At 38.8% G+C, this 20,602-nt stretch overlaps 1 protein-coding gene across 6 annotated transcripts in view; it reads left to right on the top strand.

Annotated features, from left to right (window-relative positions):
* The window catches only part of ACSL4 (acyl-CoA synthetase long chain family member 4), a 48,677-nt gene that overhangs the window by 16,630 nt on the left and 11,445 nt on the right, over positions 1-20,602 (top strand). For 2 of the 6 annotated variants that reach the window (XM_063346591.1, XM_063346588.1), the window contains exons 2-7: positions 12,319-12,365; positions 15,900-16,139; positions 16,420-16,597; positions 18,408-18,517; positions 18,594-18,732; positions 20,158-20,308. In XM_063346591.1, the coding sequence (XP_063202661.1) occupies positions 15,912-16,139; positions 16,420-16,597; positions 18,408-18,517; positions 18,594-18,732; positions 20,158-20,308 (806 nt within the window). In that variant the 5' untranslated portion in view covers positions 12,319-12,365; positions 15,900-15,911. Of the gene's footprint in view, positions 1-12,318; positions 12,366-14,555; positions 14,624-15,621; positions 16,140-16,419; positions 16,598-18,407; positions 18,518-18,593; positions 18,733-20,157; positions 20,309-20,602 lie in introns of all 6 variants that reach the window. The other 4 variants (XM_063346587.1, XM_063346585.1, XM_063346590.1 and 1 more) reach the window with 3 other exon arrangements.

The raw sequence follows: 20,602 nt of genomic DNA, 5'->3' as shown, positions 1-20,602 counted from the left end.
AAAGCTGCAGTGTGAAAGTGCAAGTAACTCCGTGTCAGCTGAACTAAACCCCAAGGTTACTGCTTCCTCCCTCGCACTGACACTTGTCTGCTGAACAGGGAGCCATGTCAGGCAACTGGCTGGATTCAAAGGTTATGTATAACTGGCTGCCTGCAAAATTTGCAGCCCAAGGGAAGATTCAAAGTGGGATCACTGCAGTCCAGGCTTGGATTGAGTTAGCTGCCGTGAACTTCAAATCGAAGACTGATAGAGAGCCAGCAGGCTGCTCGTGCTGGTTTTGCTTCTCTCTCGGAGTCTTCATTACACTGAGGTCATGTTTATTTCAATTCAGTAAAGTAATTTGCTCAAGTCATTTTAAGTACTAACGTGTCTGACCTCTTTTCTGTTGTTAGTATGGCACTTCTGTGGGTTTTTTTTGGGTTATTTTTGCACAGTGAAAGCATACATACTGAAAGAATCACAATACTATATATAGGCAAGGTGTAGTTTCACAACAGTATCTTCCATAGCTTTGAATGTTACACAGAAGAGTTGAGACAGTAAATCTGCAGCTAGTGGTAATGTCAAATAACAGCAAAGTGATACAGTGATAGAAAGGAAAAACATTAAAAAGAAGCAAGAGATCCTGGTTTGTGGTGCCTGTGGCTTTTTTGTACGAGATGCAGAAGTAGGAAGTGAGGATGGAGCAGTTTATTTCTTTCTGCCCGTTGTAGCCCATTAGTTTGTCATTTTGCACATTAATTTCCATGAAGACAGCTATATGTACAGCTGATTCATACTGTGTATTTACACAGTATAATTTAATAATGAATTTAAGATAGCCTTGGTTTTGTGCCTTGGTTAGATAGACATGTTTAATTTTCATTATGAAAATAGATTCCCTGTTTCTTTCATAAGCATGCAAATAGTTTTGTGCTTTTATGAGCTCCTCTGTTCAAATAACTTGGTCAAAAGTGCTTTCATTATGACGTATCACCACAGGGAAAAGCAACAACTGGAAGGTGAAACTAAGCTTGCTGTTCTTCAATAAAAAGCAGGGTGAGAAAGCGGGAGTTGGAGCAGGGATCAGAGCAAGATTATGCCTTAGGAGACCATGGAGAGCATCCTGCTTGTATGAGTGGGCTACTGTTTGCCATTCTGGGCTTATCAGTACTCAGTCTGGCTTCATGTGCATTATCCATGCTGTTCAAGGTCATATGAGGGAAGCTGTATAGGTATTTCAGTATTTTACTGAAACTTGGTCTTTCAGGCGTATTTTTCTTGCATGCCTTTTAACGGTAATGCCTGGGCAGTCTACATTACAGTTCCGTAAAACTGGACTGAAAAAAAGAAAGCATGCTAAGCTGGCAATTTTAGTCGAACGTCACTGAAGATAAAAGCTTGTTCTAGCCTTGAACCAAGTTCAGGTTATTTGAATGCGCAAAGATGGTTTGATGAATGATAATCACATATGCAGAATGGTCAGAAATAAGTGTAAGATTCTTTCCAGATCATATTACCTAATGAAAAAGCGCAGATGGTGACCAGCCTTATAGTCTTTCTCCCCCCGCATTCCCTAGTGTAAAAATATTGCCGTTATTCAGGTGTAACCTACACCCACAACCTGGGCTGAGTCAGTCTGATCTGCGGTGGGGTGAGATGAGCTGCAGTGGCTCTCGGAGGAGGCAGATGGGTTCCTGGAGGAGGAGCAGGGCTTTGGGGACACCTTCTCTGTGTTACCTGAATATGCAGGTCGCTTTCACTGTGGTTGGATCATAACTTCTGGAATGTGTGCATGAAAATAAGATATAAACATAGCTTGTGCGTATGGTAATACTGCTTTATACTTAAAGTATGAGATTTTAGGACCGCACAACGGCCTGAACACTTTTTTTCCTGTCTTTCTGAATGGTGGTCTGTGCCCAGACGCTGGATGCAAATGTAAAGGGGGGGTATGATCTTATCCAAAAGGCCACCGTGGATAAGGTTTCTGTTGGCTGTTTCTCTAAGGTAGTTCATTGGTGTTCCTCAGACAAAACAGTTTAATAAATCTGTTACATATTACCTCTTAGTTTATAAGTTTACCTTTCCTTAAAAACCTGAAAATGAAAAGTATTTCCATAACTTGGATAGCATTAAGTAGATTTATCTTTAAGAAAGGTAAGCTTTGAATAGTGGGTTGCTGAAGCTTAAAGTTGAGGCTATTAAAAGCAGCCTAATGTCATAATGCTGCTTTCAACCAAGAGGTTGAAGCTTTTTGTCAGGCACAGTGGTTGGCAGCATGTTACATCATTCAAACATGTAAAGGCTCTCAGTACATAGAATTTAGATGAAAACTGAGAATGATAAAGTAATGAGTTTCTAGGAGTATCCCCTAACCTAAAGGAAAGTACACGACCAGCCTGTTCCATGTTTTCAAGTAGCAGGTAGCACTTTGCAATTGTACAAATGGTATTGACTGATAGACTTGGAGTGGGGACTGTGTCTTTTTAAGTTGCAAATGGAAACATTTTCTGACACTGTTAGCTTTTTCAGTATCACTGCATTTGTTAACTAGTTAAGATTTATCTTTTCTATTACTAACGTAAGTTGCTATTATGATACACAGTGTCATACTAAGGATTTTTCTGTCCCCTTTTCAGAGCAAAAAAGTTCCTAAAAATAAGTTGAAAGAATGGTCAACAGCGTCAGTTTCCTCTTCATGCTTCCTGCAGAATTTGTTAAGCCTAAGACCACTTCACTCTGTTTAGTCTAGTGCTGCACAAACAGTTTCTTACTACTGTGGCTACTTACTACTGTTACTTCTTACTACTGTGGCTCCTGCTTTATTCGTAGTAAAGGTGATCTAGTTACCTAAACATCAAGTCATGCCATCAAGCCGCTTGAGTTTTAGCTGTGTGGTTTGATGCGAATAGTCACACATGCCTTTTTTATATCTTCTAAGCTGGCAGGGCTTGAACAAATTCCTTTGAGGAAGCTTTGTGGCTGTGCTAGTGCCCAGCTGTCCTGTGCTACTGCGTTCTGCTGAGGGGTAGGACATATTAGCACAGGCACAATCATGGGATAATGGAAATATGGTTGCACACCTCTTTGGTCGCAGCTGGCTCGCTCTCTGCTGCCTCTGCTTCCAGCTCGGGCTTTGAGCACCTGATTTTGCGACCCAGTCTTCTAAGTGTGTCCTCTGCTGTTTTGCAAAAGCTACGTGGATATTTTGGACTACAAACATCAAAAGCTGCCTGCCTCTGAAACTGTACACCTTAAACAAGCATGTTGGTGTCTGTAAAATAAGAAGTGTGGTAAATGTGCATGCACATGTATTGGGGGGGCAGTAAAGTTCAAAACCTTGCTGTTTAAAACATCTTTTCTCTAACAATTCTGCTAGTTTCCACCTTGTTCTCCTGTCTTAGTATGAAAATTTATGTTTGGACTACTTCTGCATTGTTTTCCTGTTTTGGTGGTGCTACATTGCTCAGAAGATTGAACAAAAGAGAGGTGTTAAGTCTAACTTGAGCCTGCACTTTGCCTTGTAGGAGACAATGTACTGTAATTTGCTTCATCGTCTCACTTCCTCTTTGAAGTGCGGCTAAAATCAAAGAATTGTTATGATGTAGTAAGTCAGTAAGATTGCCTTCCCTGGGAGAAAATGCCATCACCAGTATTGTGTCCCTTGCTAATGGGTAAAATCCCCAACTTCTCTGACTAAATGGGTATACGCTGCATTAAGTTTTATTGTCCATGTACAACTCATCCCCAGTCTATACCTCCAGATCTTCCTTATAAAAATTAATACTTGAGTTGCCAAATAATGTTATTAAAAGAAATGTACCCTAAAGATCTCTCAGTCTATCATAAAGCACATGAAAGTAGCAGAAAGAAGTTTACTCACAAAAAGTTTAGAGAAAAGTGAGCAAAAGTTGAGGTTTGAAGTCCTGTCTTAGGTAAATAACCATCTGGGAATTCCAGGTATGGATCTAGAGATGATTGGGATCTAGAAATGAATCTAGGTATGTTTGGCTAGAAAGCGATAGAATAGGTTGACCATGAACCAAGCAATAGACTGTGCTAAATTTTGCATTAAGACCACAATAAAATTCAGTTCCTTAAACATACAGAAGACATCATTGCTTTTTCCCTGGAAAATATTGTGATTGTAAAAAAGATGAAAATATTCTTGCTCCTGATGCTCCTAATTCTTATTGACTCTCAAACCATTTCCCTCTGCAGCTTAACTAGTTACACAATGAAAAACAGAGATGATTCATGCTTGAAATCTCAGGGGCTACCACCTCAAATGACCGCGGGTGGGAACAGTTTTGTTAAACTTGTATTTTTTAAGTGCACACCAAGTCATCTGTATTTCGAAACATCTGCGAGGAGAGAGTTTCTTCAATTTGCAAGTAAGAAAGGCTATTTCTTTTTGTTTAGTCACAAAAAAGGGTGAAATTTGCATTTGGGTGTGAGCTCCTAAGAGAAAAGGGAAAGTGTATTTCCCAATTCTGGTGCTCCTCTTGTTGATTGTCCCCATACAATTTTGAAAAACCCATAAGAACTTTGGAAAAAACCCTCCCCAGCCCCCAGGATGCTTTTTGGTAGGCAAAAGACTGCTAACGCAGTACACCGGGGGGGAACATTTACTTCTTTCCCCCTGACGCACCCCCCCTCCTTTTTTCCTTTAAAGTATGTAATTAATTTCACTACCTAAATTATGACCAGCGTCTGAGAAGAAGGCAACCTAATGCCACTGATGAGAGATGCTGGAGTTTTTGAAAAGCAATAAAGGTAAATATAAAACTGGTGGCAGGGTTTCTTGAAAAAATGAAAGCTGAAGAGACAGGTTTGGGCTTTTTTTTAATAATACAGAATTGTATTTAGAACTTTAGTCTGTTAAATTACAGAACAGTTGCCATTGGGAAGACATTTAAACAGAGGTATATAATCTGTCAGGGTAACTACGGTAAAAGGAGGAAGGTGTTGTAGTCCATCGTTGTGCCTGGATTTCAATAGAAGTTAATATCACTGGACTCTCTCAATAGAGCATTAAGAGGGATTATGATGATCTCTGTCATTATGCTGCATGTTTGGCTGCCAGACTGGGCCCGTGTTCATGCACTTCAACACTTTACTGTTTGAGTTGCTCCTTTCACAAGAAGGTTATTACAGGGCGATGCTGCTAGATTTCAGGAAATTTATAAATAAAGGAAGTAGCTTTTAATGACTGGCTCTCCTCTGCTCATGTTACTAAGCTTTGGTCAGATGAATCTATTAGCTGCATTCTATTTAAAAAAGAATGATTCCATGTTTACCTTCTCCTAACTGTTGTTCTTATGTAGTAATAGATTCCTGTTACTATTTTATTTTGTATTGGGAAATGCCATTTTACTTTTGAGTATTTCTAATGCGTCATCACAAAAGTACGTACAATTCCTCCGAGGTCATGCTGTACAGATGTTTGGTAACATGCCAGATTTGAGGCCAGGAAATAAGTGTTAATGTTTAATCTATGCAGGTAGGGTAATGGAATTAATGCACTTTTTGCCTTGTTGAGTAAAACATCATTAACAGTTGTCCAACCCTAATGCCATGACTTGATCGGAGTCTAACTTGAATGCATGCGCTCCAGGAATAGGTGAAGCAGTTGTATCCAACAGTCATAAGCATTGTCCCTGGGTAAATTTTAAAAAGCTTTTACACACGGAGATGGTTTCCGGTACTCCTTCATCTTTACTTGCAAAACAAAAAGTACCTGATGTCCTAATTTCCTTACATTGTGAAAGGATGTTGTTGAAATGTTTATCATAAGCAAAGGTTAATAACATAAGAGGGGAGATGAGCCCCCTAATACATAAACAACCCGTTATCCATGCATATGTTCCTAATACTGACAGTAAGTTGAAAACAGATAAAAGAGAACACTCAATAGACTCAGGGGAAGCCCCTAGCAATTAGAATCAAAACATTAATTAGAAAGTACCAATGTAAGTTGTGTATCTGCAGTACTCCCATCCACATTCATTAGTATTACAAAAACAGGAATATTACATCTGACTTTGAAGACCATAAAACGCTGTATGTCAGTTATTTACTTTTATTGTGCCATGAAAATGCAGGGGAAACTGAGTTCTTAACTTTTCTGTTAAGAAAACAACTTCTGTTAAGAAACCCAGCTTCGAGTAAATTCCTGCTTTATGTCAGATGTGTTCTAATTAGGAGACAGAAGCAAAATCTGAACTATCCATTCACTGCCCAGTGAGATGAAATGGTGGCATAGTGAAGAAGTTACCTGAAAGGAAGTAATTTGTGTGAGTGTTACTACTTCCTTAAAACGCAAAGTAAAACTGCTTGACCTAAACTACCACACAACATGATGCCAGTTTTCAGCTGCCTGTGTTCCGTGCAGAAAAAACAGAGGGAACGTCAGGTTCAGTGTGAAGTCTCACTTGTGCTTTTGCACTTTTACTTCTCCCTTTTCTAGCTGAACTGCCTTTTTTTGGCCTGAAATCAGTATCTCCAATCACATTTTCAAGTGGGAATCACACTTACAAATGAAAATTTGGGACATAATCTGGTTATAGAAATTAGGTGTAAATGCTTCTTTGTAGTTACGTATCATGCTAGAGACTGCACAGTCCACGGTACACACCTACACAGAATAGTCTGGATGTTCTGTACTCTCCTTTTTTTTTATTTAACCTGCTTCATTTGTAATGCTTAAAAATAAAACAAAGAATTGATCTCCAGTCTGTACTTTCAAATTGATACAGTACAGCAAAGATCTTCCGTTGCAATATGCCCCAAAACAATAGGTGTAATAACAGGCTTCGGAATTTATTTGAAGTTGTCCAAAATAAGAGAATGTTTTCAGAAAGCTTGAACTTATCAAGTCTGTACTCAAAGGAGATAGATTTTCAAGGGGGGAAGCAAGCGACAAACCTTGTATGAAATGAAAGAAATGTATGAAACTGGTTTGAGTATAAACTGTATGTATTAGGGGATTATGTGACTTGGGGTATCAAATTTCTCAAGGACAGTGTTTGCAGGCAAGAAAAACAATTGTGGAAGGTGTGGCAAAAAGGTCTTTATATTTACAAGGCTTAAACTGATTTCATAGAATCATAGAATGGTTTGAGTTGGAAGGGACCTTAAAGATCATCTAGATCATTTGGTCTTCTAGACTCTATAATTCAACAATCTTAGGAGGCCACTACGTCTGTATTTTTGTAAAGCATTTTACTACTGAGAAAGAAGCAGAAAATTAAAAGATCATCAGAGCCCTGCGAGTCACAACCTTTCCGTTACAAAATGGTTGTGTATCTAAACACAGAACTAGTCAGTCTGTGCAGTTTGTGTTACATATGGGAAGAAAGAGATTATCAGCTCTTATTTGGCTGCTTACATAGCTTTTGCTGGAGAACTTCCATGGCCACGTATCCTCTGAAGTTTGTCCTTGATCATGCTGCCTGCCTTTTCATGTGCTTGTTTTAAAATGTTGGGTGGAAATAGTACAATCGCTTATCTCTGCTGTTGAAACATTGGAGGAATCACAGAATGGTAGGGGTTGGAAGGGACCTCTGGAGATCATCTAGGCCAACCCCCCTGCCAGAGCACGTTCACCTAGAGCAACGTTTGCCATAGTGCCTGATGAGATTGGGCTATATGTTGAGGGATCGGGCTGAAGTACTTCTTTATTAGTATAGAATATGCATTTTCTTTTTTTTTTTTTTTCCCCCCTTTAGTCCAAGTATATTTTGTATATGTTGGAGAAGTTCTGAGGCAGTATCAGTATTTTTCAATTGCAGATTTTGTCCTTTTCCATCCTCTTCTGAAATCCTGTCTATCCACGCCACCAGTCCTTACCGTGTCCATTAACTGAAATGCCAATGAGTCAAACGGATGCCTCTCACTTACTTCCTTCACCACAAAAAACCGCTGAAAGAACAGAGTTTGCTGTTACAGTGACTGCTCAGCGTTCCCAGTACTGTAGCGTAAATTGGATTGACTCAAAACCTTGTGTGCCCCAGGCTTTTGATGGGCTCACGGCGTAACCAGCACAGGTTGAGTATGGGCTTGTAAGAGAGGAAGCGTTGGAGTGAATGAGCCTTGGGTATTTCCAGTGCAGATTCTGGATAGAATTTAATGAGGGGAAAAGTTAACCGAGGTGGGCCGAGAGGAAATACTTTCCCAATTCACTGTATTCGCAATGGGCAGTTTTCAGTTGTGGAATGCCTTGGCCTTTTATGTTTTTTGCCTTTGGGGCACACAAACAGCTCTTGCTCTTTCACCAAATATTTGCTTGCCCTTGTGATACAAGATTAGGAGAGAGTTTCGCACCAGTCTGTTAGATAATTGAGAAACACTGGGTAAGCGTGGCTGCTCTGGTTTCCATTACAATAGTTGTTGCAGCAATAGAAGTATGACACTTGACACTTACAAACTGATTATTTTTTCCTGATTGACATTAAGTGCATATATGTTCTGAGGTAGTGAAACAAAAGTAGTGAATATAAAGGACAACAATACTTTTCTTGAAACCAAAAATAAATCTCATCTTTGTTTAGGAATGAAGTAAAACATTATATTAACTGCTTTTTCTTTTTAAGCAGCAGTAAGAGAAACAAGATTTCCTAATACTACTTGCGGTTTTGGTATTAGAATGTATATATTTAAACAGGGGCCCTCGACTTACATCAGGATCCGCTGTACCAGACTTCCCCTCTCCCTGTTTGTTGGGACAGGGCTGTGGGTGTTTATGCTGCACAGACGCAGTAAGAGCTCTTGAAAGCTCTCCGGCTTTGAGCTGCTCTTACCCTGACAGAGCAGAGTTCTTCTGAAACCTGCTGGTGTTTGATTAGATTACCTCTGTGGTTTTTATTGCCCTTTGACGTACAAAATTGTGCAAGAGGAAAATATGTAGAAATCTGCCTGTGAGAAGGGAACAAAAATGAGACCTCATGTACTTTCTTTTTCTACCATGAGTAACTTGCATTGATATTAGCAGAGTTTGTTTTCATAAAACCACTGCTATGATGTAAAACCTGAATCATTTCCCTTGGTTTTTCTTCTTCCAATATTTCTAACCCCCCCAAAAGTTGTAATTAACCACACGATTCTTGTAACTCTTACTGCTATTTAATCACAGCCATCTCATCTGTAGAAAAGTTCTCTCATTCTTGGGCATAATAGGTATAAATCTGGAATATCAAAATTTGTAGAGAGCCCGGTAGTGTGCACTCATTTGTTTATTGTGGGTAAGCTTGCTGCATTTTCCTGGCAATGGGATACTTCTCAGCCTCTCTGTAATTTCATTTTGAAATCCTAGGCTCTTTCAGTTCTAGTACTGGAGCAAATTGAGGACTACTAGGTATTGATTAAATTCCCTTCCAAAAACTGACTGTAACTAATAACCCACGTACTTACTCAAGTCAACTCACATTTTTTTCACTGTGTAGAGACACTTTTCCACTTAACAAATTATGAATGCTTACTGTGGTTTCCAAAATGTTTAGATCTGCCTGAATGCTAGAGAAATTCCGGAAATAAATGTTCCTTATTCATACTGGATTGTTTTGGAAGATTTCAGAACTTCCTGAAAGGAGTCGAACTTGAGTACTTCTGCTAAAGCTAGAATTGTGTCTCCATTTGAAGTTAGCGAGAGTGGGACTGTAGGGGAACCAGGACTTCCTCCAGTGGTGTTTTTAAACTAAACAACTTCTTGCTTTGCAGATTCCAGGTTTTCTTCACAAACCAGAATTCTGCCCTTTTCCTGTCTAATGTCATCTTTAGTACTAGAAGATTTTCCTAGCACAATGAGAAAAAGTTTTAAAAGTTCCAATTAATGTTTGATGTAAGTTGAAAAAGAAGTATGTTTTCTTCTAATCATGCAATTACATAGTAAATGGGATCCCTGGCAAGCTTTTTAGCACAAGAGGAAGGACAATAAAGACTGTTATTCGTACACTTTCAATATTAAACCTTCACAGTGTTTTGGACTTGGGCTAATTAAAGCCTTTCCTAGCGAAGTTAATAATTTGCTGCCTGATTAAAATTAAATTGCGTAGGGTAAAATTTCTATCCACAGGTATTTCTTTAGGTTTTGAGTTACGCTTAGAAATTCTAGTTGTGTGTGCAAATGCTGGGTGAGTTGATTCTGTTCGGCTTGACTGGTTAAACGCAGAGAAGGTTAGGGCGTTTCCTCCTCCATGAATAGTTGCTTCCAGAAGTATAAACCCTCTCCCTCTTCCCCACGCACACTTTTGCTCTTATTTAGTCTCATAAGCTTTTGTGACTATTTAAAAGCTATTTGTCTATATATTAAAAAAAAAAAAAAAGTTTCCACTTATTTCTTAGATTTTCAGTTAAATTCATGAAAAATAACAGTGTGTCTTTTCTCTTCCAAATCCTGTGCTCTGATTTCAGACTTTGTTCTGTGGCCCTGGCTGCAGGACAAGACTAGTGTTGCCTATTATCTGTCTTTGAAGCTTTTAATTGAGGGTATCAAAGTCAGATTATACTCAAAGAACATCTCTTCCATCTGTGGCAGTCTGTAAAATACAGTCTCGGTGCTTGTATGAGCATTCGCGTTGGTTATTTGTTTTCCATAGTAAGCTTGGACTACAGAATTTGTGTAAACACCCAGCACATAATAGTAATAAGGAAAATATTACCTCAGGAGTGAGATTTCTAACCTGAACCCTGTAACATAGCATTGCAAATGATAAACGAACTCTAGTCTAGAGACTTACTGTTTCAGAATTGCCAGAGCTCATTCATCAGAGGAAAATCCTTGGGAGATGCTGAAAATGCAGCTATCTAGGAGAGAAACTACGCGGAATCACGGAATTTCTACACCTGGTTTGGTTTGGTTTGGTTTTTTTTCCTTAGACTGTAGTCATGCCTGACTGGCGCACATTGATTGCTGTTGCTGGGAACGTGCATTTCCTACAGCAAGAGCTGGAAGCTCTGCTGTTTCCAAGATAGATAAGCGTCAAAATAGACTAGTTACATTGCACAATTAAGAGAAATAATGAACTTTGTAAGTCAATATTAAATATTACAGATAATAAATATTCTAGTATTGCATAAGCTTTGTTTTGATACGGTGAAATTTTTCATGTAAGTGCAACTTTTTTTTTATTTGTGAGGAAAGAGGAAGTTTACTGAGAACGTGACTGTTATACTTTAGCAGTGTGTAGTTGGCTTGCCTTGAAGGTATCCTTGGTGGTGCATTGATGTGAATGTTGCATCTCATCCTTTCTCTTAAAGTCTAATTAAACTTAAATAGGAGATTGAAGGCATAGGTGTAATTTGAATAGCTAAGTTTGGCTTTTAACCAAATGGAATTGGTGTGGATGTACTTTTGCAAGTTCAGTATGTCGGTCTGTTATGCGTTGTATTTAAAATCTGATAAATATTTACTTGTCATGAGTTTGGGGTGGTCCTGTTATGGATCAAAAGCTTATACAGCCACATGCAAGTGCCAGTAACACTAAAAACATTATTATGCTTCTTATTTACTTCATATAAAAATGTTTGCAGGAGAATTTTGTAAGGTATGTTTAATACAGTTTCAGTCCGTAAAAACTGGTACCTTGGTTGAACTCTTAAACTTATGGGAAAGGCTACTAAAATATAACTAGGTTAAACATCAGTTAAAAGCTTTCTTTATATAAAACCAAGTAGCCCAGGAGGGCGATTATGCAGTAGACTTTTTGAAGCCATATCTGTGTAGTTGCAGAGAGGCATCTTTTTTTCCACTGGTCATGGGGCCAGTGAAGCCTCGCTGCCCACCCAACCAGGCTTTTGTTCTGTGAACTCTCCTCTTACCTCAGTCCCCAAACACCTTTCATGCTCCTTATGACTCTGTTGGGCAGTGTATGTTATGGGTAGTCCTGAGTTAATGTTTCTACTGATACTCATCCATCAAGAATGATAAAGCTCTTGTTGCTTCTGCCCTGACGCAGAAGAACGGGCCATATGGAATCTGAAAGTCTCTTTCTTGTCTTGTCTTTTTTTTTTTTTTTTTTTTTAATGAAATCAAGCTTCTGTTCATAGCTTTATTCAGAACCCGTTTAAATGGAGGGGGTGGGGGGCGGAGTGTCCCATAAAAATTAAACTCTTTTTGGATAGTTTCATCTTTATCCGTACACTGTAGTTTGCAAGCTTAGTCTTTTCCAATAATATCATTGCTCCCCTCTTGTATGGGGAGCAGGTGCCACCTTTGTCTAAATTCATAGGCTGTTCTTCTTCAGAAGCATTAGGGTGCAAATTCTAAAGATTCCTCCTTTCTGCAAGGCAAAAAAGTTCCCAACCTCTAATACTTTTTTTTTTCCTGTTTTAATATAGATCTAATCGACGCTGAAAAAACCTCAGTCATTGCTGTCAGAACCCTTGTAAGTATACCTGCGTGTGCATATATCTGTGTGTATGTGTCAGTTTTTATATGAATATGTTCAAAGGAAAAAGTCAACTTTGTCTTTTTGGTACTAAGTTTTTTCCAACTGATTTCTGTTAAGAATTAAAACCGATTTTTGTCAAGATAGAAGCCCTTTAAAATACCACAAATGTGTCCAAATTCGCTAAGTTATCTGTTTTTATAAACACTTTTTAAAGTATTTCAAACAAATCTGAAATTTCAAAATGAAAGAAATGCGACCTTTAACTTTTGCTAATGTGAACAGTAACATAACTGGCAGCAAGTGATGAAGTGTGTTTGTACACGCACTTAATTCAGAAGTTAGAAGTGCGGGGAGGGTGCCAGTTTTAGGACAAAAGAAACATCCTTTCCTATTAAGACCTTTTTATCCTTACTTTATTATATCAGGCAGTATTTTGAACATTCTGATGTGTCTTTTTAGCATGTTGGAAAGTTGTTCCAGTAAACTGTAAAAGTTGTTAAGTTGGTGTTCAACACTGAATTGAGTTTTGTTGCTTAGTCAGCTTGAAGATCTTCTCATATGTAAAACTACACACTTCGTGCACATAGAAAGGATTATTAGATGACATCAATAGGATGTAATTTTTCACAGTCCTCTTTTCACACGTAGTCTTACAATCCATTCTGCAATCTAGTTAGTTTTAAAGACTTAGTATGGATAATCAGTAATAAAATGTGAATTCAATATTATGAAATACCTGTTTAAATCGTGCCAGTACTGTTATAATTTATTGTGATGTTTGTATTTCATCAGTGCTTAGATAACAAGAGGAGCAGGTCCCCATCATTTTACATATGGTAAAAAAAGGGACAGCTTTTACCCTAGAGACTTCAGTTCAATTCACTGTTGCCCAGGTGCAATAAGAAAGAGTGGAATATAGGAAAGATGATATAAATGTCATAAGTATATATTCATAGTTACCATTACTCAATATAGATTTAATTAGAAAGTAGTAAGCAAATCAGTTTGTGAAATGATCTTCAGTTCTTTGTGTCTGATGTAATAACACGTACACAGAAAATACTCTGAAAATTTTGTGGTTGTTCAGTGTTACATAAGCTGCTAAATAACTTAAATGTAATTTATAAAATTAATGTACAGGAGATTAAATTGAATGAAAAAGTTAAAGTAAATGCCCTTTTTATAGCATTGGTCAGTCCAGAACAGTGGCTAAAGAATTTAAGTAAATATGAGCCCATTCCTCTCCTCCCTTTCTAAATTAGTCAGTTCTTGATTATTAGCAAGTAGTTTTAGGACTACTTCTGAAAAAGCTACTACCCAGCTTGAATAAAAGCTGTAGTACTGTCTCATGATATTAAATTGTTTGTATTAGTCCAAGTGATTGTGTCTGTCATATGCTTCTTGTTGGAAGGTGAAGAGCAGTGGGAGTTCTCCATGGGGTTTATTTTAACATGTAGCATTGTGTCTGATCCTGGGCATGCACTGTAGCCTTTCTTACTGTAGTCTTACCGCTGTGGCTGCCTTTTCTTTTAAATACAAGCTCAACTGCTGCTTTCAGAGCACTGAATTAACTGGAATTAAAATATCATACAAGATTTGTAATATACACCAGTAAACCTTAATTTTCGGGAAGTGGAGCTTAGGCAAGTAAAAAGCGGTCTCTCTTCTGCTGAGGTTTGACTGTGTGTGATGACGATGAGGTTAACTAAAGCAGAACAAGCGTATACATTTTGAAAAGAATGCAGCATTCACTTTTTATAAAAAGAAATGTGGAGAATCCTCCTTTTTCTGAACAAGTCTGAACTCAGTTTAGTACGTTATACCATCATTCAATAGTAACTTTATTCCGTAGGTTTAATTAAAAAAATTAACATGGTGATCATGTTATTCCAAGTTCCGCAGATCTCTTAATCTTACATTACATTGAATCCTGTTGATATTGGCTACAACGCAACTCCAGATGTTGGAATTCTTACTAAAAAAACCCAACAACCTATTAATAGATTTCTGTTATGCTGTTAGTAACAGTTGTCCTGTTTAACCTGAAATGTTAATTGCAGCCTCCCTCATCACCTGAGGGTGGCAAATACGTTAATAAAGGTACATTTTGAGGTGTGCCCACGTTCTTTTAATTCTTGATAGAGCCCTGAAATTTTCCAAATTCTCATTCATTCTGTTTATCAGATTCTGCCCATGAAAGACTGGGCTTGCAATAAGCAAGTCAGCATTACGCACTCCCCCGGCTGCCCGAGGTACCGCTCTTTTCCTAGTGCACCTTGGCCTTTTATTTTTCCTGCTATGTGACTCATTCGTGATGTGTTTGCATGCCGTGTTTGCATGCCATCCAGATGAAGATAAGAACCTTTTGCATGCCAGTGCAGACCGGTTACAGGCCAGTGGGGTAGCCACAACTGTGGTTTGCTGTAATGCCTTTGTGTTTCTCACACTCACCTTCAGTCTTTATTCAGGCCCAGTTCTCATGCAGACAAAATCTTGCCAAATTGTGCTTTATTTTAAATTCGATTGAATTGGTCAAATTTGGTTCCATTTTCCGTACTGGAGTTCTGAAATGCGTATATTGAAGTAGGTTTTGGAAGGGGAAAAGCAAATCCGTGTAATCCCTTTCCAAGAGTCTGACATTCATAGTTGAAAAGTAATAGATTAAAAAGTCAGTTGCTGGGGCAAAGTTAATAAAGCAGTTTTGTAATATATAATTTTTCGATTACAACATGTAAACTTTTGAGGACTCTATCACGATACATTTTTAATCCAAATATAAGTTGATATAATATTCTGAAAAGCAGTAAAGCAATCTACTGCATCTTTTCTCTGTAGTACAAATATTTAGGGGGAAACCAACTGTTGACCTTTCCCATAATTATGCAATTGCAGCGTTACTCAAGTAGCTTAAACACGATATTATGATGTGAAGGACAGACTTGAGCACAACAGCCCTGAACTATTCAAACAGAGATAGTGGGGAAAAGTCTTTGAAAAGTAAATATTTGTGGATGCAACAAACAAGTATGGAAAAGATTCATCCTCTTTCATCTTCAGAGCAGCACACTGCTGTATCATGCAGTGTACGTGCCTCTTACATCGGTTACTTCAGTCTCCTTCCTCTTGATGCATTTGAAGTGAACTCTTAGAAGGACTAAAACTAATGGATTGACTGTAATATTACTAATTTAATGATTTTCCCTTTTTTTTTTTTTCCTGCTCTCTGCTTGGCTCTGGTCTTCACCCACAGGTGTCCACTGTTGGCTCTCAAAGGTTACTAAAACTTTAGCAGCTGCTGTGAAACAGAACTACCAAAGCTTCGCTTACTGCTGCTTCTTCCTACACCATACTGCACTGCTGCTTTGCTCTTGCCTGCTTCACAACGCAATAAGAGATTTTCTTTTTTAAATACCTGCGATGAAACTTAGACTAGAAGGATGGGCCATTCTCTTGCTGCCTGTGTACTTGTTAATATCTGTGTACAGTATGCTTGTATTTATTCCATGGTATTTTCTTACCAATGCTAAGAAGAAAAAGGCTATGGCAAAACGTTTAAAAGCTAAACCCACCTCGGACAAACCTGGAAGCCCCTACCGTTCCGTCACTCATCTTGACTCTCTAGCACACATAAACATTCCTGGAGCGGACACGTTGGACAAGCTGTTTGACCATGCTTTAGCAAAGTTTGGGAAGAAGGACTGTCTTGGAACCAGAGAAATACTGAGTGAAGAAAATGAAATGCAACCAAATGGAAAAGTGTTCAAAAAGGTAAAACTTACAGTTTTATACTGAATTCTGACTTGATTTTGAGCTGCTTTGCATCTTGCCACAACAGTGAGTCTCCTTAGGTCTTCCTTAATCATCAACTTATGATAGAAAACATCCGTTTTGTAGTAGTTGGATGCGCTATTTGTTCTACTTCAAGAAAAATGAAAGCAATTTTTTGTTTATTTTAATTAATGGCAGTGTGTGTGCTTACGGTGTTGCAGTGGTAGAGCTGTATCAGCAGCCTCTTGTTATCACAATTATTTTTTTTTCCCTTCACCAGTTAATTTTAGGAGCTTACAGATGGTTGTCCTATGAAGAAGTAAATGAGAAAGTGAATCGCTTGGGGAGTGGACTGACTGCCCTGGGACTAACCCCAAAGAGCACCGTCGTCATATTCTGTGAGACCCGAGCAGAATGGATGATTGCAGCTCTCACTTGCTTCAAGTACAACTTTCCTCGTGAGTGCTGAACTTGTTCACTTCTAATGTATTTTAGAACCATTTCTCCGCACTGCTTTGGCTGTTCAGTATTTTGAATCTGCCAATCCTATCATTGATGGCATAAGTATTTCATAAACTTACTCTGTCTATGGTCTGATTCTTAGAAGTTTCCAGTCTATTCTATCCATTACGGATATCCCTAAAATTAATTTGCTCGTATTTATGAGACTGTTTTTTCTGATTTTATTGTAGTAAGGTTCTAAATGTTAGAATGACAGAACAATACAGTTACTATTCAGGTTTTTTTAAAATACGCTGAAGATGTCAGTAGTTCCATTTCTCCTCCCAAAATGTGGAATGTTTTTATAGTATTTTCTGTCTGTACCCTGATGTACGCCTCCAAAACATTAAATTGGTATTGAAAGAGAGAACAGTACAGTAATCAAAATCATACACTAGTCTGAGGGGGTTTTGGTGACATTTTTAAGCTGCACAAGTTCATTACAATTATGTATATGGGTGGTTTTCCTTTTTTTGAATTTTATTTAAGCTGTCAAAAATCTCTAATCTGACTTAATGCATACAGACTTCTCAGTGAAGTGGCAAAGGTTACTATGCACTCGCATGCCCAGGCTGCATACAACATGCTATAACACGTAGAGTATTTTTGTTGCCGCCTTGTTTTTGCTTGCAGTAGGCTGCCTCTTCCTTCCCGTATTAGTAGTAGTAGACTGTGCGGGGAGAAGGTTGTACAGCAGAGTATGCAGAGAGGCTGTTAATGGGCAATAATGAAGAGCTGACATTGCTGTTGGAAGTAGCAGAGGATGGTTAATTCAGCCCTAATCCTCATGCTCCGAGAGGCTTTGAGAGGCAGGAAGAATCAGCTGTATAACGTTACTCTCTTTTTTGTCCCTTCCACATGAACCTTGTTTCACAGGAAGATTAAATTCCTTTAATGGTCTTTGGAGGTTAGAGTTTGAGATAGCAGACAATACTAAAAGAAGATTATTTTTTTTCAATAAAGAGATGATGGGAAGAGTGAACTCCTTGGCGCCTGTGAGGCACTTAGCGATATCACTGCAGCCAGTCAGGGTTAAAAATAATCTAGCAACGTGAAAAATAGTCTGATTCCTTAGTCTGATTCTCTGCCTTGCCCCCATCAGTAATTTCATGGGAGGAAGCAGAGTAGCTGACGCTGCTGGAAGAGCTGCTTTTAGAAGGGCATAGCTTTAAGCCGTGACTGGTGCCCTGCGGTGTTTTGAGTGTCACCTCTCCCCCTGAGTTCAGGCTGAAGAGCTGAGGCGTAGAACACATCTCAGTTGCTCGCTGTGGGATTGCTCAGTGCATTAGTGTTGGGTTTTGGTGGATCTCTTTGTTTTGGTGATTTCTTTTCTTCTGTAGAATAGACTAGACTATTTCAGTTGGACGGGACCTCCAAGGATCATCTAGTCCAACTCCCTGGCCAATTCAGGGCTGACCAAAAGTTAAAGCAGGTTAAGGGCATTCTCCAAACGCCTCTTAAACACAGACAGTGCTTGGGGCACTGACCACCTCTCCAGGAAGCCTGTTCCAGTGTTTGACCACCCTCTCGGTAAAGACATGCTTCCTATATGCTGTTGTCCTCGTTTCAGAGGTCTCTTGGGGTATAAAATTCTCATGTGGAAAAATTAAAAAGCTGTTTTGTTTCCAAATTGGAAAATTCCCCATTGAGCTAATTTTATGTCACCCCTCCCCTCCTCCTGCAGTGCTTTCCAGGGAGCTAAAGCAAGGGCATTTGCATTTAGTCTTTAACGTTTCTTTCATGTTCTCCCTCTCCTCGCTGTAACAGTTGTTACGTTGTACGCCACCCTGGGTGAAGAGGCAGTAACCTATGGTCTCAATGAGTGTGGAGCATCGTATCTGGTCACTAGTGTAGAACTTCTCGAGAGCAAACTTAAGGTAAGTTGGTACCAGCTTTGCCCTGTAATAATTTTACAGTGCAGTCAGGGCTAAAAATTTCACTTCTCTCTTACAGGCTGCATTGCCACAAGTTTCCTGTCTTAAACACATCATTTATGTGGACAAGAAGACTATCAATAAATCAGAATACCCTGAAAATGTGGAGATTCACAGCATGCAGGCAGTAGAAGAGCTGGGAGCCAAACCAGAAAACTGTAAGTGACTCACTACGCAGAGGGCTAATCAAGCAATGTTAACAGTGAAATCAGACCTAGGTAAAGAGGGATGTGTAGCAGAAAAAAAAAACACCCATGCAGGTCTCTACCGCCGAGGCAGTGGCAGATTGCCAGTTCATCCTCTGGCTTCCTTTAAAGAAACAGAAAATTTGTTTGATCTCTATTTACTGTCCTACACCTTTATTCAAGTGTCAGGTATTTCAGGACAAAACTTTATTTTTAACTTCTAAACCATAACCAGAATAATTTAATTTTAAGACTCCACCTTTGTTTTAAGAAGTGAAATAGCATCCGGTGCGGTGTTCCATTTTCTGCTACTTTTACTTTTTATTCATCTTATTTTCACTAATTTTCCTAAGAAAAGAGCAGAAAGCACTTGAGGCTTTTTTTTTTTCTTTTTATTTGCTTGTTGGCTTGGAAATATCTGTTTAACCGATCTGTAGCTGAAAACCATGACATCCTTTGCTACATTGGGCAGCCAGGAGCGACTGTAAACATCTGCTTTAAGGAAAGGGAAAAAAAAACCCCTCGATCGTGTCTTTCCCTTAACTCAGCAGTTTGTGCTTAGCCAGATCTCCCTCGTGGATAAAAGAGGGGATAAACTGGCAAAGGAGCTTTTTGCAGGGAAGCTCATGTTCGTTACAACTGCTTATCTTTGATCAGCTTAAGGTACAGATTCAAACCAGCAGTTACCTTGAGGGGTGGTGTTTTGTGGCTGCTTTTCCCATAAAAACCCTGTTTGCCTTACAATGCTTCTGCTGCTATGAAAGCTAATAATTTTCATCCTAAGAATAAATGCCAAGGGATTACAGCAAAAAATCAAAAGTCAAGTGTTGTAAGCTTACTGCTCTTCCACTAACTAGCAGCTTACCTGAGGAAGGTTCGTTAAAAAGAAAAAAAAAAAGTAGTCTTAGCTGTGTAACCTTGGCTTGGCTTTGTAAGAATGACTGACAGAAAAGCTGACTTTCACCTTTTAGGGGTGTTGGTTTGATTTGGGTTTTTTTGTTTGATTGGTTTTTGTTTTTTTTTTTTCTCAACCTGTTTTTTCTTTCCAGTCCTGTATTTCTGCCCTTCACTGCCCCTGACAGGTTTACTTGCTCTTCAGAAGGCTTTTTCTATGAAGCTTTCAGTCACCTCTAAGACATAGTGGCAAAAGTATCGCCCAAATACTTGTCATTCCTTTCAAAATGTGCCTTCCCTCACTTCCTCTTGAAAACAGACCACTGCTCTCTTCATCACTGACTTCTGTATCCACCACTGACCACTTCACAGCACATCCTGCTTAACTTTGTTGAAGCTCCTGTTTCACACCTGTTGATTACAGACATTTTCACATTGATTACAGAAATAACCGGTTAGAAAGTAGATAAGAATCGATAACAGTTTTTCTCCTGCATTTTGTAGCAAGCATTCTGCCAAGCAGACCTGTTCCTACAGACTTGGCTTTAGTGATGTACACCAGTGGCTCTACTGGGAGACCTAAAGGAGTGATGATGATGCATAAAAACTTAATAGCTGGAATGACGGGACAGTGTGAGAGAATACCTGGACTGGGGTAAGAAACACTTACTTGTCGTGTGTATAGAGAGATACAGAAGAACCTCCAAAAGTACATAAGTTTCATAGAAAGTTTGTTGCTGGCATCAGGTGTTACCAAATTTCTTCATTTTATTGTGAGGCCACTAATCTTTCATTTAAAAGAAATAATATATCTCGTGTTTGTGAACTTACCCTGTTGTTTGAAAAGGACGCCCTTACAGCTCTCGTCCCACATGCTGTTTCTACTTTTTTTTATTGTTACCCTTACCTTTAGGTCTGTGATGGAGTTTTGCACTCTCTTGGGCATCAG

The sequence above is a fragment of the Chroicocephalus ridibundus genome, chromosome 9 (assembly GCF_963924245.1).
Source record: "Chroicocephalus ridibundus chromosome 9, bChrRid1.1, whole genome shotgun sequence".
NCBI classification, from domain to species: domain Eukaryota; kingdom Metazoa; phylum Chordata; class Aves; order Charadriiformes; family Laridae; genus Chroicocephalus; species Chroicocephalus ridibundus.
Note: the sequence above shows the minus strand (reverse complement) of the source record. Positions and strands in the feature narration are given on the sequence as shown.